Source organism: Dermacentor variabilis, chromosome 5 (genome assembly GCF_050947875.1).
Source record: "Dermacentor variabilis isolate Ectoservices chromosome 5, ASM5094787v1, whole genome shotgun sequence".
NCBI lineage: Eukaryota > Metazoa > Arthropoda > Arachnida > Ixodida > Ixodidae > Dermacentor > Dermacentor variabilis.
In genome coordinates, this window is record NC_134572.1 from 36,745,661 (window position 1) to 36,772,963 (window position 27,303).

The 27,303-nt window shown below is 44.4% G+C and overlaps 1 protein-coding gene across 2 annotated transcripts in view; it reads right to left on the reverse strand.

Annotated features, from left to right (window-relative positions):
* Nucleotides 1–9,709: 9,709 nt before the first annotated feature.
* The window catches only part of LOC142582433 (neural cell adhesion molecule 2-like), a 305,285-nt gene continuing 287,691 nt past the window's right edge, over nucleotides 9,710–27,303 (reverse strand). For both annotated transcript variants that reach the window (XM_075692148.1, XM_075692147.1), the window contains 3 exons: nucleotides 25,565–25,713; nucleotides 24,273–24,450; nucleotides 9,710–17,149 (listed from right to left, as the gene is read on the reverse strand). In XM_075692148.1, coding sequence (XP_075548263.1) covers nucleotides 16,890–17,149; nucleotides 24,273–24,450; nucleotides 25,565–25,713 — 587 coding nt within the window. In that variant the 3' untranslated portion in view covers nucleotides 9,710–16,889. The remainder of the gene's footprint in view (nucleotides 17,150–24,272; nucleotides 24,451–25,564; nucleotides 25,714–27,303) is intronic.

The following is a 27,303-nucleotide window of genomic DNA, read 5'->3' on the forward strand; positions in this document are numbered from 1 at the left end:
TGGCACCGCTGAGGTATCAACAAACAAACAAACAAAAAAACGCTAGTTGTGACGCACTGGCAGTGAAGGCTTCCACCCTTTCCTTACGCACATCACCTAATTGTCAAAGCTATTTAAAGGCCTTTTCTTAATTCCATCACATACAACTACGAATCGCGAAAAAAGCTAAAACACACGTCACAAAACTGCTGAACTTTTTCCACAGTGTTAACATAAATCTGTTTCAAGGGAGTGGAAAATTTCTTAATCTGGCATCATAAGTGTTTATGAATCGGGACAATAATTGAAAGCTTGTATTTTATTCTCATTGAACTGGCTTCAGTGGTTGCACGTGGGCTATTTATCTAACCGACAGTCGGTCCGGCGCAGTGGCGCTCACCAATTATGGGACTCAGACGCTCATTAAACTGAACGAACTCAGCGTCTGCAATCAATAAACCCACCACCTCTATAGACTAGGCAGCCTGTATTATCCCAGCCCGCTCTATAGCAACCACATTAACGAAGTTTCAGGCTAACTCCAAGCATGTTCTGAAGAGATGGGCCTGGCGATCTTGCTTTAGCATCACACCCTCGCAACCCAATATAACCTTCGCCATCATGATCAATATATATTTGTTTATTCAACCAATGAATCAATCGTACAGATTACCATGGAGCATGCTATTTGTATCGTAATAGCCCTTTCACTGATTATTTAATTTGATGTTATGCGTCATTGCTTTGGTTGACATTTTCTTTCAATAGTTTTTTTTTATTCTTTGCGAGGCGTGCTCCAAATAATGTGCCTGAGCATATCTAGCTTTTCATGTTTCAGATAGCGTTCTAATGCTTGCAACAAGATGCTCTAGTCTAGGCGAAGCAATCGTAAAGTGGCACGTTTCGTTGCCTCATCGCACGCGTTTCGAGCTAACTCAACGGAACTACAGAGGCGTATTTTTCTTTTGCTCTCCGAGCGGCGCTCACGCAGCATGCGTGCTTCGTTAAAAGCTTTGACAGCGGCCGGTACTCGCCATGGTTTGTGAAGTATTGTCATGACTAAGGACTAACAAGTTATATCACCCCGCTAATAACGTCGGATTGTGGGCTTGTTGTCTGACCATCTTGAACCTATGTTGATGATATATGGGGTTGTCTGGCTCAAGGGCTAGTCTCGAATTTAGAACAGCATAACAAGGGGCGTCCTCTTCTGACCTTGTCCCCTGTTACGCTGTTCTAAATTCATGACATGTTACCTCCGACTGTCAGGTGAAAGGCTTTGCCTTGCAGGTGTGCTACACGGCAAGGTTTGCATATTTGTATAAATTTGCACGTCATTAATTGAAATCAATTGCAAATGTTTGTCATGTGGCAATTTAGTGATTACGTTGTTTCTTCGGTAATCCACATAGTAATAGAAATAATTTTTCAATAACTAATTGCACGTAACGCCCACGCGTCAGAATCCGTAACCACGTCAGCCGGGGTGGCCAAAGAGAATACAGAACGACCAGCTGTAACAGGCGGAGCATGCAGCTTTGAACAGTTGCATTCCACGAGGACCACAGTGAATCCCCCGCGGTCGTGCCATGCAGCAGAATCGCGGACGCACATTTGCCGAGACCAAAAAAAAAAAAAAAAGTGCCGCATACCATCTATCCAAGTCATACGGCGTCTGGCATGTGTAATTGACTTCGTCTAAAGGTACGTTGATGTCAGGAAATCCCCTACGGATAAGTTTCTTCTCTTCCTTTCATTGATCCTACCGAGATCGCCTTCTCCGAGGCCCGGTCACAATGAAGCGCTGTGCTTAAAGGGCCCAGAAGCGAGCAGTGTGACATACAGTGGCCAACCTTGCGCGCACGGGGCTCATTCATTACAACATCGCCCTTCCCTCGAGCGTGCACAACTGATCGCATTTTCAGTGTCATTGCTGTTTTTTTAACAGAAAAGCAAGAACAAATAACAGAGAACGAGGGATGATGACCAAGGAGGACCCGCCGTGGTTGCTCAGTGGCTATGGTGTTGGGCTGCTGAGCACGAGGTCGCGGGATCGAATCCCGGCCATGGCGGCCGCATTTCGATGGAGGCGAAATGCGAAAACACCCGTGTGCTTAGATTTAGGTGCACGTTAAAGAACCCCAGGTGGTCAAAATTTCCGGAGTCCTCCACTACGGCGTGCCTCATAATCAGAAAGTGGTTTTGGCACGTAAAACCCCAAATATTATTATTATGATGACCAAGGAAAACATAGAAAATTAAAAGCCGAGTGCGGCGAGTGCCCTTTATTCAGCTGCGTCTTCGAAGTGGGCGCTGGTGGCAAAAAAACTGTTCTTTCTGCAAGCGACCTGTTCTTTCTGCATAACAGTGATGCTTGTATATCAACTGCCGCGATCGTATTTCCGGCTTATTGCTATTTTTTAAGTGACAGCATCTACGAATTGCGCTTAGAAAGTATAATCGTCCCTCTTTTACCGGCACAACAACGTAGGGTTGTTGCCGAGTGCATAATCCCCTTAAGAGGAAGCTTTAACTCGGGTGCTCCTATCCAAATACATGTAAAAAAGAGTTAGTTTTTCTCGGCAACCACTGCACCAAATTTGACGAGGTTTGGTGCATATAAAAGAAAAACATAAAATCTAGTGACTGTTTGTTCTGTGTTTTTTATTTAGGTCGTAGTAACGACCTAAATGCAATTTTATTAAAAATTGGCAAAAATCGAAAATTTTCTGAGAACGAGGCTATCAAGTTTGCAACTCTGTAACTCAGCAAGAAAATACTTCATCACAATTTTGTGAGTTGCACTTGATAGTACATCTAAAGCGGACAAACTTGATATGTTACGCATGAATCTAGAAAAAATCTGTAATATGGAAATACAGCTTTTGCAGAAGTCCTGTACACAACGTAACAAATTCACGTAAGTTAAAAATTGACATATAGAATTTGTCCGCTTTGGGTGATATAATGGATGCCATCTAGAGAACTGTGATATCTATTCTTGATGCATAGGTACTAATTTGTAAACTTTGTGCTTCTATATTCTTCCAACTTCCGAATTTTTGAAATTTTTTAAACAAAATTCAGGCCCTAAATCCAGATTTCGCTACCAACTGTCACTATAATTTAACTTTCTCTTTCAAATGCGAAAATTTCATTCAAATCAGTCGAGGGGTTGCATTAGAAAAACGTTTTTGCGTTTTACATGTATTTGAATAGGCCGCGTCGGAGTTTGGCCCAAGTTAAATCTTCCTCTTGAGTCAGCATGCAGGGATTTTGTAAGAATGCACCTCTTCCGTAAATCACAGCCGCAAAAATGTATTACTCTTCGAAAGCGAACATTTTATCACGGAAGATGCACATTTTGACGGTGCCGAAATGATAATTCGCCTAAATGACTGGGCTTCAGATAAAAATATGCATAGTCGTGAAGGAACAAATTTGCGCCCCATTAACTCTGTAGTGGTAGACGATATACAAGGTAAACTTTCTCTACAACTATCAGCCATACCAATCCCGGCGGCGCCTGAATTCAGATGAGAGAGGATTGCAATAACACTTGCTACCTAAGAAACCTAAGAAACACTAAGAAATCCTAAGTGGTCAAAATTGACTAGGAGGCTGTTTTTACAGTGTTCCCCATAAGTCGATGTGCTGCTTAGGGTTGCTAAACACCATAACTTAATTTTAATTATTAGTCGTGGTCATGTGTATGTACAAAGCAAAAGCGTACGCAAGTACCTGATCCGTTGAGCCGCAACTTCGCTGTGTCTGCTGCCCCCCTTTGCTGCTCTCAACTTTTACATGTTTAAGTGCATGATCGAATCATGAAGTCCGTGCCGTAAAGGGGAGTATAATGATGACGATGAAAGAAAAAGGATTAGCAGACTAAGCGGGCAGAAGTTGGAGCCTTCCCTGATTCTGCAGCCGCTCATGCCTTGACCTTTATTAACGAGTGCCTCATATTCCGGCATGGCCCGCCGAAGTTGCTCATTTCTATCCCTGACACGGCATTTATGTCGCGTGCCTCCAAAACTTGCTTTTATAAACATCGTATGCGACAGCTGTAGAGTCCCCTCAAAACCCACAAACAAATGGACAGGTCGAGTGCACCAACCGCACCATAAAAGACATCATTTCTTTCTACGTCTTTCCCACCCACGACGACTAGGATGACTACGTCGCTGCTGTGGTTTCCGCTCTAAACTCGTGCCACTAACGTCCAGCGTGAGTGACGTCCCAACAGGAGAAAGCAACAAAGACAGCAAGGATAACATAGGGGAAATTACTTGTGCTTACTATTTGAATTGAAATGATATATTAATAGCAGTTAAAGTGGATGAAAATCTTGCCGCAGGTGCGGAACGATCCCACATCTTCGCATTACGCGTGCGATGTTTGACGAATTAATTGAGCTACGCCGGCATCGTTTTCCCATCAACTTTCTTGGTTATTTATATTTTACTACTAGAACTAACCTTGGGAGTGTTAACCAGCGTCACCGCTCAGAAAACTTAGCGGCGGATGTGGAACATCTTTTCTGCCTCTTGCCATCAAGAGTACGTGATCTTTCTGGGTGAAGGCAACTGGTCAATAAGTCCACACATGCTACCCCATGGTCTGCTTACGCGTCGAACGCTGAGCGCCTATGCCACGGGAATCGAAAGCAACAGGTATCCACTCTCTTAGGGTACCCAGAGTATTACGATAGGAAATAATGCGTACAAAGGCACAGGCTGAGCGTATACAGCCGGGTCACGTAAACACCCGGGATACCTGGGTCTCAGTGCCTTCATCAGCGCCGCCTTTAATCCGCGTATTAGCGATGGAGACGCCGGCACTAACATTAAGATCTGCTTGTTGCATCCAGCTCGGCATTTCAACGACAACTAGAGCCACGGTACTCGAACATCATTTTTGTTTTTATCGATGCACCCGCCGTGCTTGCTCAGTGGATATGGTGTTGGGCTGCTGAGCACGAGGTCGCGGAATCGAATCCCGGCCGCGGCAGCCGCATTTAGATGGGAGCGAAATGCGAAAACACCCGTGTACTTAGATTTAGGTGCAGGTTAAAGAACCTCAGGTGGTCAGAATTTCCGGAGTCCTCCACTACGGCATACCTCATAATCAGAAAGTGGTTTCGGCACGTAAAACCCCATAATTTAATATTTAATTATCGATTCAGATGCCGTGACCCGAACCACCGCCGTTACGGTTACGATCTGAACATTTTATCTACTCGCCTACCGGAACGACTAACAACAACCGCCGTGTATTCGTCGACCAGTAGCTAGGCTGGATAGGCCGTTATCATGCCCTACGTTCTACCGTTCAGTCTGCCGGCGAGTTACGTTGCCTAGTGCCACCAAGTCATAATATACGTTTCAATTCTGCTAATCTAGACATCCGTGACATGGCTTGATACGCGATACGTCAAAGGGTGATGTGCTCTCCTATTTCCACACATCCTCGTTACAGGGCCTCATGTGGTCAACATTATTCCCCAGTAAGGAGTGCCTCATAGTGAGATGCAGGTTTTGTATAATTAGTGATAATATCCTTTTATTGAGCTTAGCGTTTATTTTAATTTTTTGGCGGGAAATTATTGTGTACTCATTGGCTTAGTTATCGCGTAAATTGCCGTCAGCGCATAAGCGATGTTTGCGAAGAACCAGCGCTTTCGAGAGAACTTATTGGACCTGACTGAGAAAATATTTTTTTGGCTATAGGTTTTGCGTTTTCTTTGGTCATTTTTTCGGGAAATTTTACTGTACTCATCCGTTTAATTATCGCGTAAATCGGCGTCAGCACGTGCGTGGACAGAAGCCAAGGAGCCAGGTCCGCTTACTGCTCCCGAAGGATGGTTTTGCGGACCTAAGCACATGGTCGCGGAATCGGATCCCGGCCACGGCGGCCGCATTTCGATGGGAACGAAATTTTAAAACACTCGTGTACTTAGATTTAGGTGCACGATAAAGAACCCCAGATGGTCAAAATTATTCTGGATTCCCCCAATACAGCGTGCCTCATAATGAGATCGTGTTTTTGGCACGTAAAATCCCATAAGTGAATCTATTTAATTTTCTCCCGAAAGCGTTAGTTTTGCGCATACATCACTGCCCATGTTAATTAACGTGCTAAATCTAACTCCGGCGATGAATAAACCAAATTGCGCAGATTAAATTTGTAGAAAAAATGGTAAGCCTATAGCCAATGAATATGTTCACGCAGCCAGATCCGCTCACTCCTCCAGAAAGCATTGGTTTTGTGCATGCATCACTCCTCATGGTAATTAGCTGGCTGAATCTGAATCACACCAATAATAAACTTGTTTGACCGGATTGAGTTCTGTGTAGAAAGGGTAAGCCGATAACCAATGAAAATGCCCCCGTTTATAAAACAAATTCCCATAAAAAATTGCGCGTTCTAGGAAATGACCTTCCTGGAACGCTGGAACGCTCCGAGCTGGCGTATGCATCCCTCCCCATGATAATGCACGTGATAACGTCGGTTTACGCCAGGAATAAATGGGAATGCACATATTGGCAATCCCCAACAAGAAAGGTAAGCGCATAGCACAATAAAATGTCAGCGCAGTCCGGTTCAACCATTTCTTTGGAAAACGCTTATTTGGCGCATACATCAGTCCGCGTGCTAATGTACGTGTTGACATCAGGTTAGGCGATGAATAAACGGACGTGTGCATATCGGCTTTCCTGAACAAAAAAGGTAAGCTTATAGCCCATTAAAGTTTCATCTGCAGCCAAGTCCAATCACGCTTCTGGAAAGCGAGCTGTTTGGGCGCCTGCATCACTCCCCATGGTAATGCTGGTGCTAACGTCGATGCACGCAATAAGTAAGCTTCCATGCTATGATTGGCTTTCTCGAACAAAGATGGTAAGCCTCCATTCCATTATTATGTCAGCGCCACCAGGTCTACTCACCTCTCTGAAAAGAGCTGGTTCAGCGCATATATAGCTCCATGCTATATATATATATATATATATATATATATATGCGCTTGTATATTCTCCATGCTTATATAAGTGCTGATGCTATTTTATGAGAAGTATGAACGAACATGCAAAGACTCGCTTACCCGAAGAAGAAAGTGAAGCGTCATAGCCCGTTACCGTGTCAGTGCATGCAGATAAGTGCTGTCATTTTTTCAGAATGCACTTGTCTGGTGCATTCATAACTCTCCATGTTAATTCACGTGCTCAGCCAATTTACGCTATGAACAGGGAGCGTAGCCAGATCCAATCACTTCTATGGAAAGCGTTGGCTCGGCGCATACAGCACTCCCAGTGCTAATGCACGTGCTGATGGCAATTTTCACCAGAGACTCACTGGGCTAAATAGGGCGGTTAAAATAGTTTGTACGGGGTTACGACGGGCCCCATCACCGTTCAATTGCTTAAGTGAGTGGGCCCTTTCTGTTCGATGGCGTGTTATGTGCACGGACTTTAGCTAGGCAGTGGTTGGCTCGTCTCACTGGCGCGCACAGCAACAACGTAACAAGGTGCCATTAATAATTGGTCTGCGACCACTAAAGTGGCATCCACGTACGGCCACTACGCCGATTCTCCCTGGGCGACCCGGCCCTTGGCAGGAGACCTCTGTTTCATGCTTAATGGTGAAGCATAGGACAAAATAATAATTGCTGTAGAAGCCAAACGACACAAATTATAATGCAACAATGTCTCATAGAAAAAAAGAGAAGTTGCCGAAGACACGATTCTAAGCCACGACCGCACATTCACGAGCCCAAAGCTTTTACGTGGCGCCATGGAACCAGACGGACCGGCCCCCTTTTACACAGGTTCGGCATTGGCGGCTTTTACCGTGTCACTGTAGTGTTATTGTTATAGCGAAGTGCCCCTCCCTATAGTCTGTGATGAATAAACGGACATGCGCAGAAATGGCGTTGAAAGAGTCCGTGCATCGAGAGGGAACATTCACCATCGTTCGGCAAGCATAATGTACATATAGCTGGAACCTATATTGATCCACAGAACATGACTCGTTAGCGGATCATGACTCGCAGTTTGAGAAACACTGGGCTATAGGCTTAGGTATCGTTCCTCCGGGAAATGCCAATCTGCGCATCTCCATTTGTTCATGGCGCGTTCGACGTTTCGTTCAGTCGCTAGCCGAAACGTCGAATGTAAAGTTGTTATACTTTTTAAAGGGGGTGTTCTCAAATAACCACAGTTGCCGGGAACTCTTATTTTTCAGCGATATATATAAGTAGGCAACAAACAGATACACAAAGAGGAAACTAATTGTACTTATTAATTGAATTATAGAAATAATAAATTATTGAAGGTTAATGTGAATTAACTAACAACGGGCCGCAGGTGGGATACGACCCACGTCTTTGGATTACGCGTGCGATGCTCTTACCAATTGAGCTACCGTGGCGCTGTTTTCCCATCCGCATTCCGGGGTACTTATGTTTATCTAACGACAACATAGCTGAAGTTACTTGTGCATAATAAATGAAATAACGAAACGATAAATTAATGGAAATGAGAGTAGATGAAAACACAACTTGCCTTAAGCAGCACCCAGACCTCCTTGTAACAAACGGCTCTTTCCCTACCCGTGTTCGTAATCGTGGCTTGCTTCGTAGTGCTAGAGCACTGTTAGGGAAATGAAGAGTGACTCTGTGTCAAGGACGTGTGAGCAGTCCATGGTGTACGCCCTGGGGCTCTTGTGAGACACTTGAACATCTTATATTGGAGCGTCCCGCATTCATTACACACTGTGAACTGCTCATTAAGGAATGTGGACTTATTAGACTCAAGTGTACGACCCTTGGCGTTTGCCTGTTTCCGAGAGGGAGTGCTGCTCAACGCGACCAGGCCCACAGCGCCTTGCTAACTTTCATGCAGAAAACTGGTTTGGCCTCCCGTTTATAGTCATTTCTTCCGTGTTCCTACTTTATTTTGTCGGTATCTCTGTCATTTGTTCATCTGCTATTTTCTTCCCTATTTCTTTGTTTCCTATCTTCTTATCCTCTTCCCCTCATTTCATACCTTCCTCCTGACGGAGTAGGCAGGCGTTGTGCCCCTCTCGGTGGCAGTTGTCAGCTTGCTCTCTGCCTGTTACCTTTGTGTGCTTGTATGTTTCAATAATAATAATAATAATAATAATAATAATAATAATAATAATAATAATAATAATAATAATAATAATAATAATAATAATAATAATAATAATAATAATAATAATAATAATAATAATAATAATACCCTCATAATTGTCAAGTACGTCAAAATAATGGAATGGACTCTCCTGCCATATTGTTTCCATTAACAGCAATGAAAATTTTCGAAAAAGCACTACCTAATATTGTATCGTAACAAGAATTTGTACGAACTAACGTTTTTTTATGTTACTTATATTATGCCATGATGCATTACTGTATTTATCAAACTTCCATCTAACATTGTATAATATATTTTCTCCCTATTTCTTGTAAAAGCCACTCCCCTCTTTAATGCCGGAAGGGCCCGAGGGTACGTAAGCGAGTAAATAAATAAATAAATATCCTGCAGAAGGGGACACAAAATGCTGAAGCACAAGAAATTGACTGGGGACCTTGTAAATATACACACTGCTGGTTGGTTGTGTTAGTAAGATTCTAGCCAATCTAAAGGCTTTCCATGTCGTAGCCTGTGTTCCTAGAATTTGCGAAGTGTACAGAAAGACAGACTCCATAAGCGACTGTTTAAAAACTTTATTTATTTTAAGGAAATGAAAACCAAAATTAGTATAGCTCTTGTAAACATTCACATATATCTTGAGAAGATATCTTTTAATCTCTCTCGTTCGTACCCTGCTTCGGGTGCGAGTCTACACTCTTCAACACATTCACGCATGCACATTCATACAGTCAAGAAACAACGTTTTACACTTAAATGTTAATAGTGCTACTTGTTTTTCTTAATGTCTCTGCCACATTCGATCAGTTCTCACTCTTCGGTAACTCCCATTCACCGCTAAATGAACCGCCCCACAGTTTCTCACACCGTTGATAGCAAAAGGCACGCGTGAATAGTCACTTCAGTTGGAGACATGTGTTGTCATCCGTGGGCCGTTGCGTAGACCGGTCAGTCTTGGTTTGTAAGCACGGCTTCAAAGACGTCGGAGAATACGCAGTTCCAGAACAAATCTTTGCAATTTCAAGATGTTTTTTTTAAGCGAATATGGAGGATGAACACACTCACGGGATTTTTTTTCAATATTTCCATATGGTACGAAACACTTTCGTGACAAGAAGACAAAAATGAAGTTTTAATGTTAAGTAACAACTCTCTTCTTGAGCATTTCAAGTATGTACAATTCGAAGCCGAAGCGAAAATGGATTATGACACAGGCAATCAACACATCTTTTCGGTGGGCGACGAGGCATTCAATAAACACCATACGTGGCGCACTCCGCCGTGCGTAGCAGAGTATGTGTTGCTGTGTGAGACTGTCTGGTAACATACATCGGAGCCCTTGTAACATGCCTGAGAAGCAATCGAGACTACTAGTGCTTGCTCGTGAGGAAAAAAAAAGGAAAGAAAAGGGGTGGTGTGGAAAACGTTTGCGTTCGTGGCCGCACACGCGAATGATGTAACAAATCTGTTTTTTTTTCTTTTTAACAAAACTCACATCATTGTGCTGAAACAAGTATATAACAGCTATATGCAAGACAAACTTTATGTCAGCATAAACAAGGGGACACTACTTGCTCTGTTCACTTGATTTGATTTACGAAAGCTGGATGTCGAAACGTTTTAACAAATCACACCATTAAAGGAGGTAACAGTTCGGCTGACAGGAATCGTACAATTGAAGTCGCGTACGTTTTCCAAGAGTGAGCATCGCGGAAAGCTAATTTTGCCCTATTTGCTTTGATTTATTTAATAGGCTGCAATGTCCTCTATGCGTCAGCTCTCTCGTCCGCATTTTTACTGTGTACTGATAAGCATAGGAAAATAGCCCTTTTCGGCAAGAAATAATGATAGAGGAGCGCTTGTGCATATCGTACAGGCTACGGAATAAACAAGAAAATCGAGGTAATATACCTAACAAAGGCCAAATGATGTCTCTGAGCCCTGGCTACAGCGTAAGCATAAGTATAAGCAAAGCCGCCTCAAATAGCCCGAACACTTCTGTTCCAGTGCCCTAGGAAATTCCTAGTCTTTATTTGTCCTCGTATAGCGAGCTTAAAAAAAAATGCTATATAACAAACGGTCGTTGAACAGGAGAAGTCTCTGTAGACAACGTTTCGACCACAGCACTTGGGTCTATCAAGGCAGTTCTTACCCAGACGAAAACAAGAAACCTTGTCGAAATGTTGGCTCCAAGGACATCCCTTCACTGTTAATCACTTCAAGCTTTAATACTACTGTGAACCTGTCTTTCGATTGGAATACTACATGACCGGCACTGCCGCAGTTGTCGTTGCGGCTTCTTTGTTTTTCTTAGCCAGTATTTTTTTCGCACAAATGAACGCCGCGTGAATAAGCTGTTCACTTTTATCATGCGAAGAGAAATGAGTATGTATTCACAAGGTACAATTACAGGTACATCAGACGCGCGGAACGAGATCGTTCGTCAGATCCCTCACCACAGGGATTCCTACAACACCGAAATGAAGACCAGAATGGGATGCATTCCTTGCGTAAGAAGGGCTGGACATTTTGGTGTATTACAAGAATAAGGCAGTAGCTTCACAATACAAATAATGCTCTTCGTGAGATGATTATCAGACAAAACTTGTTGTGCTTTGTGGCTGATGTGCTATGACAAGCGAATGAGCTGAAAGTAGTTTACAGCTAACGCTATCCCATTATACCAAAGAACAGCCCATAATAACCTCTGGAATAAGTGAGCTGGAAATTATAACCGCCGATAAGAACTACACGATGCAGCAGAACGACACGAGGAAGAATGTAATTGTTTGCCTTTCCCACGCGATGACGAGGTTTGAAAAGTTTAGTACAAGCCAGATAAAGAGCCACGGAGCAGGGGTCACAAAATTAAGTGACAAACTGCGCTCAAGATCGGTCCACCTATATGTAGCTTTACAGACAGCGTAATCACGGAGGCGAATATATTACAGGGATGACGAAAGTGATTTGAAGATGAAAGCTAAGGGGGGGTCGATGCTTGCTTGTCCAGCGACGCACTTTCCGGCAGGTGTGTTAAAGTGCATGGTTATACTACCTAGAGCGGCGCCAGAGGAAACAGAGGAAATGGTAAAGGATGGTACTCCCTGCTACTCACGCCACCTACTTAGGTCACGTTAATTCTCTTTATGTGACTTCGTGAAAGAAGAAAAAAACAAAACGTTGTAAGAAGGAGCAACTGCTGCGAAAGCACAGCCTGGCCCACGGAAGGCATGTTATACCTTCTCTTTCTTTAAGGAGAGAAAAAAATTTTGCGAGGCTCTGCCATCGCAAATATCAGATACCAGTGGAGCTGGGGGAAGGCCAGTAATATAGCGCCAAACCAAGCACAAGACACACGAGCGCCGAGAACGCGTCCCTACGGTGTACGCACGGCCAAAGCCGTCGAAGACGCCGCGGTTGTCTCCAGTCTGTAAGGAGCGGTGGGCGAGCAGGACATCGAGGCACTCTACCAGCCGCCGGGGAAGAAAGGCCTTCCTCCCTCGCCTAAGCCCCCTGCCTCGCGCGCCACAGGAGAGGGCGCCCTTCCAGGCCGCGTATCTCGCTCGCGTGCGCGCCGCTCCTTCTCCCCCGCTAGGCTCCACCCGCCCTCGCCACGTCGCTATGCTGCGCGATGCTATTTTTATACCCTGCTTTCACTCTCTCAGCTTTTTCTCCCCAAGATCAGCGAAGCTGCAGACGCAGTTTGAAATCCAGCAAGTTTCTAACAGCTCCACTGTAAACATTTTTCAGGGAACATGTCGTGAACACGTTGCATTGTCCCATCTGAGTTTTGCTTAGGTTACTCTATGCGAAGGGCATGTTCCTCGAAGGAGATTACGAGAGTCTCTACCAGACCTCGCGTTTAGAGTGAAATCCGCGCATTTCGACTGTGTATTTTGAAGGTTCTAAGGAAACTTACGTAGACAACGCAAACTGACATAAAATAGATTTTGATGCGCTATTTTCTTGCGAGGGAAAGTTGAAGTAACTCAACGTTTCGCGGTGATTATCTTTTTTATAAAAAGGTCTGTTTTGCCTGGTTATGATTTTTAGAACTGCTAAAAGGAAGAAATAAATAAAAAGCACATTTTAACAAGATCGTTGTTAAGTTTGCATTAAGTCATTATTTTCACTAGTATCAGGCGACTATTTTGAATGTTCGTAGTGAAAGAAAGTTAACGTTAAGTAGTACTGACCTCGCCATTTCTGCTTGCCGAGTTAGGATGTCGTGATAAGCATTTACTGACCTGCGCAATGTGTGTCGCAATGTCCAGAGCCATTTTTGTTCGGTTGTGCGCAATATAAGTTCATTCCAGGTACGCGTGTTGCGACGCATGGAGGATAATAAGTCTGCATGCCAAATTGTAAACCGCAGAAAAATGGTAATTGAGCTCATGGTGAAATTGCTTTCCTGCCATCAACATCCAGCTTCGACAAAAGTTGACAGAGCATGCAGAAGGAACTATGGTTCTAATGAAAAAAATGGAAATATTGAGAAGCGCCTTGATGGTGAATAAGAAGTGCAGAAATACCGCACATGTCATAGCAACACGTTGAACACCGTTATGATGAGTTTTTTGAAAGCTTATTCAGAGAGCAGATTGAACTGTTGTTTTCCTCCTTTGTACTAGTATTTCAAGTTTGCTTTGCATTGGACAAACATTAAGCCAAGCAATATTCATTTTACCCTGAGTGCATTTGGAACCTGAACGTCTGGCACAGATGCATGTTGCTACATCATCAGTGCAGACGTGCTGCCGCATAAATCTGAAGGGTATATTACGCAATGCAGCACCAATTCAAATAGAAAAAAAGCACATTGCAGTGATCACAAGTGAGAGAAGAGCAGCAGCAATAAACAGCGCGCACCAAGCCAGCTGAAATATGCCGAGCTTTCGCAAGCACCATGGTGAATCAGTTCCTGAGATGGCCTCACAATTCTTTTTTTATGCCAGGCTTTCAAAATGCAGTTATTGAGTGGGAAATGATTCTGACAATGGCAGACTTCTGATGAAAAAAAAACAAAAACAAAACAAAGATGTGAATGAAAGGAGCTTAGTTCATTTTTTTTTTTTTGAGAAAGTAGACGCTTGGATTGCGCACTATGAAGGTAGCCGTATTGCGCCATCCCAGGCAATTTTCTCAGCAAAGTGAAAGGATGGTTTCCAGCAGAAAAAAAAAAGAAACGTTATGAAATCGGACAGCACATTTCGACGAATTTAGCACAAAAACTTACACAGCGTTCGGCACGGTTCCAAATATTTGTGCTAGACCTTGGGAAGGAAGAACACAAACGTTTTGAATAAAACATGGTAAGAACGTCTCGTTTATGTACGTTACTTGCAGATGAAGGCAGATACCTGATAAACTGTGTTTAAATACTGAGAGGGGTTTGATAAATGTTGGGCAGGGTAACCGGAGACAAAGCTTGAGACAAACGGAGGTTTTCGGCGTCTTCTATTGCCGGTTGTAATTGATTCTACATGATCGTAATTGTATGGCAGGTATAGCTCCTTCAACGTGAAACAAATGCCACTCGGGTCGGCACAAGTCCAATTTAGGGCCCAACTTGGCAGCTAGCTTTTTATCTACATTCTTTTTGCAATTTGGACTGACTGCAAAGTATTCAATTTGACGGAAGGAAGCAAATAACGAGCATCATCAGCTTTGAAAAAGGCGCCTGATGAACAATATTGCATTGCGAGCAAGGTATAAAACAAGCTGCATATGTGTACGAATAATTTAATGACAAGCTTGATTGGAAGAGTATTCAGCGCACTTAAAGCACGGCTTATTATCTCTGTCTGCAATTCAGCCCCTTAGATCGCTTTTTGGGAGTATTCCAAACTTTTTTCCTGACAATGAGTGTGTTATCTTGGTTTAGATTAAACGAGGCGTTGACAACAACTAAGCTTAAATGACAAGCGCTGTCGATAAAACGATTTTCTACGCAGTTGGCAAACGGTCTCAACACATGCTTTACGTTGTCTTTGCTTAGCCTAAGTTACCATATGCACAATGGCGTAAAACTGACAAGCGTTCGCCGTACTGATAACAAAACGTCTTCGTACTTTGCTGCGCATAGTAAGCAAAAATGTCGCTCCGACCGTTCGACGAACTTAAGTACCCACGTCAAGCGTAAGCGCCCTGTGCAGTATTTTGCGAAAGCTGTTGAGTGTGGTCCACGGCGACTGCGTCCGCAAATATTTCGCTGCTTGCAGTTAAAACACCTCCCAACAACGATGGGACACGTATACATCTGTGCTAATTGAAAGCGGCGTGCTGCAGAACTCCCGCGAGTCAGAAAAACAGCAGGCGTTCTTTCGTTTTTGGACTGACAGCTTTTCGTACAGAGTTCAGAGAAAAAGAAAGGACTTGTTCTACTTAGTTTACTTAGCATTCTTCGTGTGCTGGGGACACGTGGGAAATTAAAAAAATAAGGATTACCTCCAGAAATATAGTCAGAACAGGCTGTTGAGACGCAGAGCGCTATAAGCCCTTGGACATACGTGCCGTATGGCAGCGCATAAAACGTTCACAAATCCTAGAGAAAAAAAATACGACCACATAATGAGCGTTTAATACGGCAAACTAGTTTGTTCCTTCATTCAACACATCCACTATGTACTGTCAAGAAGGGACGGGGCAGTGCTATGTACATCAACATTCTAAATACGCACATTTTCATAACATTTGTAGGCCTGAAGAGCAAGCACATTTTTGTGCGTACAACCCGATAACGCGCTGCACGAAGTATCGTACAGCGAGAATGTCCATAACCATAACACATGTCAACAAGTTTTTTTTTCACTTAAGTGTGGTTTTGTGCAGTCGGGGATGGCGAAATTCACACACACACAGTAACCACAGCATGTCGGCAAAAAAAAAAAGAAAGAAAGAAGGAAACCCACCAGACTAACTCCAGAAACAGTAGACAGCCGTGTCATTGAGCGAAGCCAGGCGCGACGGTTGATCCGCTCACTGTGGCAGGAGACCAATGAGAACGACAATTCTCCTTTGACTGATCAAACAAAGAACTCGTTCACAATATCGTCGACGTCAGCGACGTACCGCATCACCATTGGCTTTTCCTGCTTCTGTATACTAGCAAACATCATTGAGATAGCGGTCCCTTTTCGCTTTCTGTACAAAATAATCTTGGTGACAAAAGCGGGCGACTTTTTTCTTATTAAATGTGATTCGTCCAAGCCGAAGAGCACCCCATGATTAAGTGGCGTAGCTTCGAAACAATGCGCAATCAGGCCTACGGCTCCAAGGACTTGAATCCACAATTCCTGTCACCGCTCCGCGGCTCAAGGGCACCGCAGGAAATGTTCTGCACGAGTGCGAGAACTTTCGTCGCCTTACACACTTGCCTACACTTGTGAAACACACACACACACAGAGACAAAGACAAAAAAAAAATTTGGGCCCGCGCAGGCGGAGTTACGCTACTGCGACGTTTACCGCACCACATTTACCGCACCCCATCTCTACAGGTACCGCACTTTGCGTCTGCAAACACATCAGGAGGATGGCAAAGCAGGGTTCTGTGCTTGCGGTTACACGGCGTAACCACAGCCGCCGTCCCCAGTGAAGTCTCGTGCAGTTGTAAGCGTTCGGGCCTCCCTAGCTTCAGAGCCCGCTGAGAGCACGGAAACTTCCTACGCACGCACACACGGATGGGACGAGTGCGTATACGCACGGTGGCGAGACTCTGCGAAGACGGGCTTCGCGCCTTTAGCAGAGGGGCAACGTGCCACCGGCCTCTGACAGCGTCCAGCTAGGCACCGAGGACGAGCCGGTGTCCGACCGCGGCGGGGTGATGGCCAGCGAGGAGATGGAGAGTCTGGAGGATGGCGGCTTCCACGCAGGCAGCAGCGGCGGTGTCACGCACACTCGCGAACACACGGCGCTCACGATAGGCGTGGTGGTGCTGGTGGTGATGGGCTTTAACCGTTGGCTGGCTTCCCCTTGGGACGCCCTGCATCGGGCTTCGCCTGCGACCCAGCACGGACGCCCGTCGGACGGCAGGAGCAGCAGGACCGAGTTAACGCCACGGAAACGGGGTGGCACGAAGACATGTGGATGGCCGGTGAAGAACGGTAGGTGGGCCGGTAATGAAAAGGATAACAAAAGAATTCCACATATTAGAAGAGCAGCTGAGCAATGATATGAAATTCATTAAGAAATTGAAACGTCTAATGAAATCGTAACTGTAATCTTGCTTGTAATCATATTCGTGTTGCTTCACACTATGCTAATGATTTACAACTTGCACTCTCATTATTCATAACTATTTGTTACTGTTAGTCACTAAGAGATGGCGGCCTCGCATTGACGTGTGAAATTTGTACTGTTTATGTTGATTGCATGAGTGCGTTTCAGGGACCCGAGACTTCCTCAGACAAGGCTGTTTGCCTTTAGTCACGGTGTTCCTGGACATCTTTCTTTAAATGCGTGAATAAACTTTTAATATGTATTCTATTGTATGCTAGAAAAACTCCTGAGAAATAAAAAAAAATGTTCTTTTTCTTTTATGCGGGGCGACGGATTTTGACGAATGTTGAGAAAGAACTCCATTGACTATTCTCTCGCATGAAACACGAGTAGCCAACCTATCATGGACTTTGCACAAGTGTAAACTTTTCACACAGTTGCTCGTATTCCCGCATCACAGCATTCAGTTGAAAATTAATTAACGTATTTTCAGCGAGAACTTCAGCGAAACGCAAGCGAATAAATTTATAGGTATGTTTTCCAAAACTACGGTAGTAACTAAGGTGACTGTACGGGCATGGCGGTAGGACAGGAAGGCAGCCTTTTCCGCACACGATAAGGACGAAGAAGAGGCCGAGACACACGAGCGCAGACTGACAACATTGTTTTATTTTGAAGCAAGTGACCACATATATAACAAAATTTGTGACACATGACGTGTGCGCCACCCGCAGAAAATTCCTATCTCTACGCAAGAAGGAGAGCTCCTAGCTGAAAAGTGCGGTGGACGGTTTTGACACACAGGTGTCACAACACCTGTCAATCAATTCCGCTTCGATGATTTCTCGGTTTAACTGATTATAATTTTTGCTGACAATTGAGCATGCACTATATACCGACTTACACGTGACCGTATTTGTGGTGCCGCCCTGATTGCGCGTAAGATTTCTACAGTGGGAGTCCAAAAACCCCCCTCTGATTCCTCTCACATTGTAGCGATACTCCCGCAACCTGTCATTAAGGCATCGTCTGCTCTGACCAACACAGTTGCACCCACAGCTCAAAGGCAGAATATAAACTATTCCTTCTGCACAGTGAACGAACTTTGACGTCTCTTTTTGCAATCAGGCTCTTTGGGGAAACACGCACCGGTCAATCTGTACAAAGATCGCAGTTCGCACAAAGTTGCAGATTGCACATGAGCACGTCAATGGCATCCTTTGGTCTGCAAAGATTTAAAAGAGCGCCTTGTCATCTGAGCGTAAAGAAGGCATCGCATAAGTATGTTACTGCTTTTTTCTGCCATACGAGAGATCGAGATATCGCACGTGAACCTTACGCTTAACCATATTTTGTCATTGTCTCGATGTAACATCTTAATGCAAGAAGGGCACACAAATTCTCGCTCGTTTCTAGTTATAGTCTCGTCGATTATCTGCCCATGAACACTCCACGTATTCGCGTTAGTCGAACCAAGTCTAACGTAACTAGCACTACTAGCCTCCCGACAGTCCTCAAACATGCTAAGTGCCTTGAACAGTAAAAGAACTGAATATCCCACATTCGCCATGGAAATTGTCATGATATTAGCGATCCAGTTTTTCGTGCCCATAATGTGGCAATCATCTAATGAGAGTAAAACATTTTTAATGTCTGCCTACATTATATGTAGTCTTCTTTCTATGTTCTACCTTCAAGCTGCATCTATACATTTATTCTCTTGCTTCGTCTTCTGAAAATGCAGTTTCTATAAGAGGCACGCCGATACACGAAGGCGCTGCAAATATTACAGCCGCCACTTTAATTATGTATTGTTCTAATGCAAAAAACATAAAGACAGCCAATTTACTCCTAAACGATACGAAATTATGCCCCATACTTAGGCTGGCTAATTACAAGGCACAACGTCTCTGCGTAGTTCCTGTTTCTTTATCATTCCTCTTGAGTAGATAGTGCTGAAAGCACTCCGCTTTATTTCTTCCAGGAAAATTTTATATATGAAGATGTGAAGCATGAAATGGTTACGACCACTTTTAGAATAGGTTATTGCAGAAGCATAGAATATGCTGATTCCTTGCTATGGAGTTAACGAGATTTGCGCATACTTACTGGCGCATTAATGCCAACAGGGCCAATTTTATATGAACAAAAATATTATAAAAGTCATCAAATTACTTTTTTCCTAATTAGTACGATTAGTAGGAAGCAGAGGGATGGCAAACTCTGTGAGCGCACATATGAATTTGTTATACGTAGCACTTTATGCGAGGACCAGTCACGTTGCTTGAAAAACAAAAATCCCGTTTTAATAGCGATGAAGGGAACGATAGAACGCATTGTGATATAATAATTTTGGCAATAAGAACTTTACACTGGCTTGTATACTTGCACAGACAGCGTTAATAGACTACCACATTTTCTTTGACCGTGTGACATGAAGACAGAAAACAGCAGTCTTCCTATCCGGTCAAGCTGGAATCACTCGTTATCATTGTAAAAAAGAAAAAAAAAGTAGAAACACATTCAGCGCACATGTTGAAGTATATGTGAAGCTAAGATTTAGTGCAGCAGTTGTTTAAATAGTGAAATTACAATTATAGTATAATGGTTCTTGAAATGACAAAAAAAGTTTCATTTTACAATGTTTATTAAATAGAGCCGTCCTTGTCAAATCTTAACATGAGCGAGAATAGGCGAACCGAGGGGCTTAATTTTTCTTAACAGACACAGGTAGGCAACAGACAATGACGCGACTAAAAGCATAGTTGAAATTGACTTTTACTCAGGAAGTTTTGTAAATATTTAACCCAGATGGTACATGTTATAATAATGATTGCGTTTTTAAATATGAAAAATCAGATAAATGGCAACTTTGCCACCGGTAGTAGCTGACCACGCAACCTGCACATGGCACGTGTGATGTTCTACCAATAGAGATACTGCGACTCCTTCTCCTCCCCCTCCCTACGCCTTCCGTTCACATTTTTTTACGTGTTTTGCTATTGTACATGTATTTATAACCTAGCCCCTGGAGCTATAGCCACCGCCAATACGCCACCACTGCTTCGGTTGTGGGACACCTATTAGATCGAATGTGTGACGTTGTACGCAATCTTCGGAACAGGCACGAGCTAAATGAACCCTCGTAGGCTACCTCAAGGCATCAACACTGCAAACAAAGGGGATTGGAGCGAGATCCCTCGCACTACCTTAATCACACGGGCTCTGCGCAGGTTGTGGGTTGGGCTACCACCAACGGTCTGTGCATGCGTGTGTGTGTGTGTGTGCGTATGTGTTTGTGTGATTATTAAGAATTTGAACTTAATCGTAAATTTAACTTTCATGCATTTTACAGGCGGTGTAGCAAAACACTTAGTTCCACCTATGTTTTCCTTGGCGTCACTGTTCCAGTCCTGCAACAGGGTAGTAAGCTTCGCGAACCACTAATCCGATTATGGTGTTCGCCATGTTACGTCATATTACGTTAGGTTTGAAACTTCACACGAGCCCTTTAATACAAGCTTGGCTACACATTTAATCATCCAAATGTTTATTATGTGCGATTTGGAATATCACACAGGCATCAACCGGTGCGTTCTGTTAGCTTACATAATCGCAAGATGGCGTAAGAGCGCTTGATGTACCTTGTAACCTGCTTAATATCTCGCTCATTCTCTCTTATAGCTCACTCTGCTTATCATCTAGCACACTCCTCTCCAATTATCACTTACTTGCACCTTAACTAGATCTGTGGGTCACTGATGTACATGCGCACTCATTGTAGGGCGAAGAGTTGGCAAGTCTCGGCTGAAGTGGGGGCATTAGAGTAAACAGGGAATAAAAGAGGTGCAATACACTATTACTAAAATGGAACCACTCTTAAATGAGCCATGAGTACTGCTTGGGAACAAAACAGACAGGTTCAGACATAGTTCTGAATTGAAAAGACCCAAAATCACTGCGAATCTGGCTCTTTTTTTTATACCGCCCAGGCGGCGTGCCGAAATTCGATTTCTGAAGGGACTCGCTCGGAAAAGCTGCTTTCGTTTCCGCCTCCCGTACAATCAGATTAGTGGTTTTCAAAGCGTATTATCCTGTTGTGAACGTTTCAAAATTTCACGGAGCAATCAATATTCGTTTCGCACGAGACCGGAGCCGTATGATTACTAATGTTTGCGTTTCTGCTAAGCGGAGACGGAGCGGCGTGGCTTGGCTAACATCTTAGACATGAAAATGTGAGATGGCCTCCGTTTGGCTCCAAATAACAGGATGATGAAGGTGTCTGGACGTCTTTGTCACCACGCAATCTGATGAAAACTAAAGAGACATGGGCGCTACAAGAAAGGCATGAAAAATTAAATCAAAGACGCGAAGCACCATAGACGCAATGAGTAGAAAAGAACGAAATGGAGGAAAAAGAAAGAAAAGTTTTCTCATGTGTAGAAGGCAATGGCTCGTAGGAAGCGAAGCCTTGCCGATAATGTCCAGCGTTCCAAGGCATCGACAGACACGCGATGTTGTCCCGTTCGCTTTTCTCCCAGAGAATCGGTCGGCACGGAATGGGCATCGCAGAACGTAATGAAAAAAAAAAGATGCAATAACAAGAATAAGGATAAAGCTGGGCGGTATAAATAATACCCTTGCTTGGGCACAATTCTTAAAGCGGAGGCGACGGCGACGCGATAGTCCTATGGTTGGATGCGGGCCACCGAGAGGATGAGGCTGTTGCGAACGCGAGACCGAAGAGGCTTGTTTCCACCGCCTAGGAGAGGCGAGGATTCCGATAGGAGGCAAAAAAAAAAAATGCTCCACTGCTGCCTAGGATGGGAGGAGCGAATTCCGGCGTGATTGCCTGGAAGCGCTGCGCTAGCCTTGTTGCGCAAAAGGAAAAGAAAGAAAATACCAGGCGAAGGAGAGAGTGTCAGCGAGAGAGGAAGGAAAAACTGTTGAGGTAAAGAAAAGAATGCGGTGCCCAATTTCCCTTTCCTGCTTCGTTAGAGCTCCCTTTTGTCGTGCTCCTCTCTTCGCAAGCGGATTGCAATTACCGTTATAAGCACATCTCCATGTGTCTCAAGCACAACCTCATCTTTTGGTATACGCCGTGTGTTGTCCTGCAGGTCACTGTTCTTGTTTTACAGCTTCTTATATTGTTTTGCTTTTACCGCGGGTATGTACGCGGAGCACCCTGCCGCCCTCTCTGCGGAACGCGTTCCTCTTTTCCTTTTGGAGGAATTTCGCAGAGCAGAAGGACAAAAACACCAGAAAGGCCTCCAGCTTGTCGGGGGTCTCGCTGGTGTTTTCGTTTTCATAGGACCCTTGATAATTTCTGTAGGATAGCAGTTCTTCCGTGCACAGCGAATCACCATGCGACAGCAATTTTCACGCGTACATTTTACGAAGATTGCGTATTAAGAAAGCGGTCGTCTTGATGGCACTCCGCACAACTCCGTTCAATTAAGTCGATAGATAACCTTCTTCCTGTGGACACCAATCCCACTCAAACCTACGGCAACCCCTTAGTCGTGGTAGGTCTGGAGTAAAAACGAATAATAGGGTTACGCCCGTAGCTGTCAGTAAAATTATTCACACCACGAGGCTTCTGCGTCTCAGTGGCAAAGCAGATTAGCTCTTTAACTCAACGAAGTTTACATGGCCTTTTCTTCTTTCAGTTTTGGGACGACCAACGTCGGAAAGCTTGATATGAATACGTTAAAATGAGGATGCTTCATTGTAGTTTCTCACGCGAGAACCTCTGGCAAGCGACTTTTCAAACCTGGCCATAAGTCAATCGCGCAACGAAATTTAGGGCAACTCGCAAGGTAATTATCCTTCACCCAAGACAAGGGCCTTAGTGCAGCGCGAAAGGTACACAACAGCAAGTACAGAGAAAAGGCAAGTGTCAATAATAAAGGTGAGAAATGCACGAAAAGAATGAAATAATGAAAGAAGGAAAGAGTGGAATCGTAGTACAAGGAAGTGGCAGTGCTGAGTGAGTCAAGTGAGAAAGCCAGGCAAGTGGGTCGTAAAGTGATATTAGAAAGGAAGAAACTTGTAGTTGTGCTTGTCGATAAGCGGACAATTGGTCCTCTGAGTGAAAATGGCAGCATACATGTCGGTCCGGGCTGGCGTGCGGTGATGTGACCTTTGCCACGCAGAAAGAATCGGTGACGGTTAGTGCATTGTACGAGAAAGAAATTACAAGTGCGAGTGAAAATAAGCACAGAATGGGAATGAGGAAAAGCAGCGTACCAGAGCAGGTAGTACCGGTGCCAGAGTCCATATGTACGCCAGACGTTTAATGAGGCAACAAGGCGAGATTAGGAAAGACACCACTCGTGCTTCGAAAGTAAGCAGATAGCTGGACAGTTGAGCATTGGTTTTGGTGGCGGTCCCCAGTGCGATATGGCAGTGGCGATAAATCCACGTGGATCGCATGTGGGAAAACGATGGAGCTGATTAGCGAAGCGTGAAAAGAAGAGAGGCAACAGTTATTTAAAGTTAGATCATGCGTAAACAAGAACAAGAGCAAAGCAGGATTGCAATGTGGCATTCGGCGGTGCAGAGAGGTTTCTGAAGCCAGATGGACGTGAAGACAAGTAAGAAGGCGTGGTTAGGAAAGACGGCCCGCGGTGATTAGCCAGCAGTACGCAAGTAACCAGGCCGATGCCAGGGAACTACGATGTGGCGGGTGCAGGTGTGAGGTTGCGGTGGCATGGGTGTCGAGCTTCTCGCAGCCGAAAAAGGAGCGACGACTCACGGGCGACCTGGGCCTCTCGACCGTGTACTTGGGCCAACTGTCAAAGGCAGTGCGCGGTGGCACCCAGCCCGCAGTGCAAGCGCGACTTGCACCGCCACCACCGTGACTTGGCGGAGAGGACGGCGCGATTGGAGAGGAAGGCATACCGTGGGCCCGGGTTGCCACGAAGTCGATGTCCGCGTACTCCGTGGGTGGCTCGGGAGGACCCGTCAGCGGGGGCGAGCCCACCACGGCGCGGCAGCCCGACCGCGACAGAGACCGGCTGAATGTGGACTGCGTGCTCGGGGGCAGGCTCAGCTCAGCGTAAGTCAGATCTTCCACGCGCTGGTCGCCAAGAGCAGGAACAGGGAAGGGTGAGAAGGGGGTCGCGGAGAAAGAGATAGGAGAGAAAGAATAGAGGAGAGAAAGATATAGTTGCAAAAGAAGCAAAGAATAGTGAAGACAAAGTACAGACAGGATAGCCAGCAATACTGCTGAGAAGTGCGCGACTTTCGACTTGTGGCGCACTTTCATGGCCAACGGCTGGCTCATAGAAGCGCTTTCAGTAAGGGCTTAATACTGAGCGCTGCGCCAAGCCCAATTCCTCATTTTCAGGTCAAAAGAGAACACTCAAACATTCAGGATGTTTCTTTTTAGGACGTTCCCGCTTTTTACTGTTTATTTACGGTTGTGTAAAAGTTCTACTACAACACGGGCCAATCGTAAATAATTGAGAAGAGGTTGGTATAAAGGCTGCTGAAAAGGCTCCCGTTCCTTTAGACTAGACGGTGTTCCGCAGTACACAGTTCAGTAAAGAACATCACCAACAATACGACGGATAACATTTTGACGACACAATATCTGACATGGTTCCTCGAGCTACCAGTGCTACTATGCGCTACTTGACTTGGTTTTACTGCTTCTATTGTTTGGTGTCAACTCAGAAATATGTTATACGGTAATAATTCAATATTTATAGTAGGTACTGTTGAACTGAATAGATGTCTAAAACGAAGAGCCATGTTTTTTTTATGAACCATTAGAACAACTTGCATATCTTCTAGGTGTTAGGGAAATTCACAAAGTGGATAAACATTAAGCAAAATGATTGATGGAGGCAATGTTACATTTTTTCTTGATGTCAGAGTAGTGGTAAGGTATACGTAGTTACGTCTTTTCTAAATTACTGATCAGGGTATTTTAAAAGATTCTATTTGAATTATCTGCTGTTCACCAAATCATGGTGACAGCTATTTACCACGCTCAGAAAGACGCCACGGTGGAACAACTGTGGGTCAAGTCCAATGGGCTAACCACGCCAGCAGCACTAGCGTCAGTACCACCACATCATTGCTGTTGAAAGTATGTGCGAATGGTCAATAGAAAAGCAATATACAATAGCAAACTATTCACAAACGTGTTATTAATTACAGTAATAGTTGAAGAGTAGGTGAATTACCTGCTTTGACAAATAGCAGTTGGCAGATAACGTGGGTGTGAAACTTTCTGGATATTTCTTGTCAGCTCCGTTTTCGTAAGACGGAACTCGGTCCGTGATATGCGTTTCCACGTACTTCATTTCAATATCTGAGTAGTCCGAACCTGAAACTGAACATAAGGAGCAATGTCGAACTATGTGTGAACAGTAAGCACACCAGAACAAGCAAAGGTGATAAATTCAATAGTAAGATGGTTGAACATGCACTGATGTAGGATAAGTACCCACGTTGAACCGGCCACAGGGCTGTTGAATGGTTCGATATTTAGACAAACGTGGTCAGCCTAGCAATAAACATTTGTTTAACATAGCTGGGTACGTGGAAAGAGCGTCACACATTAGACGTGTCGCATTGCTGATGTAATTGCCTTGCTTAGTAACTGAGGGGACCAATTGCAAGGCATGCTCACTGACCTGGAGAAGCAAAGCAGAAGGGTGGGTCTAAAAATTAATCTGCAGAAAACTAAAGTAATATTTAACAGTGTCAGTAGAGAACAGCAGTTTACGACAGGTAGCGAGGCACTGGAAGTGGTAAGGGAAGACATCTGCTTAGGGCAGGTAGTGACCGCAGATCCGGATCATGAGACTGAAATAATCAGAAGAATAAGAATGGGCTGGGGTGCGTTTGGCAGGCATTTTCAGATCATCAACAGCAGGTTGCCATTATCCCTCAAGAGAAAAGTGTATAACAGCTGTGTCTTACCAGTACTCACGTACGGGGCAGAAACCTGGAGGCTTACGAAAAGGGTTCTATTTAAATTGAGGACGACGCAACGAGCTATGGAAAGAAGAATGATAGGTGTAACGTTAAGGGATAAGAAAAGAGCAGATTGGGTGAGGGAACAAACGCGAGTTAATGACATCTTAGTTGAAATCAGGAAAAAGAAATGGGCATGGGCAGGACATGCAATGAGGACGAAAGATAACCGATGGTCATTAAGGGTTACGGACTGGATTCCAAGGGAAGCGAAGCGTAACAGGGGGCGGCGGAAAGTTTGCAGGGACGACATGGCCACAATTTGTACATGACCAGGGGGTAGTTGGAGAAGTATGGGAGAGGCCTTTGCCCGGCCCTGGGCTTAACCAGGCTGATGATGATGATGATTATGATGATGATGATGACGATGATGATGATTGTGTATGTGTGTGTGTGCGTGTGTGTGTGTTGCTATAGAAAACCAATGACAGCGGAAGAGTAATTTTCATAAAAGCGATTCGAGTAGTGGTAATAATTATCGACCACTAGTAAAAACTGGCACTATAAAACACAATATTTCTGTTGTTGCTTGTGAAAGGCCGTGAAACTAAGGGAATATGAGACTTCTCTCCGCTTGTACTAGTACTGAATGTTTCTAGTGGTTTTGCGCCCAGTCAAATATATGACAGATCATAGAAATTATTTACTCGTCTGAAGCCTAATCTATAATATGTCATACATGTTTTAAAAGTGCAAAAAGGGAGTTCTGGCAGAAAGCATACATACCAAAACGTTTCGCAGTACCTTCTTACTTGCCTTCGGCTTTTGCCACATAATGGCAATAATTGAGGTGGTGCATGCTTTACAGTCATTTAGGAATTGATGTGGTATTGAATGGGCCTCATCAGCCTTTCCCTCTCCGTCCCTTTTCCCTGTGTAGAGTAGCAGGCCAGGGCAAGGCATAGCTCAGGCCGACCTCTCTGCCTTTCTGTGAATAAATTTC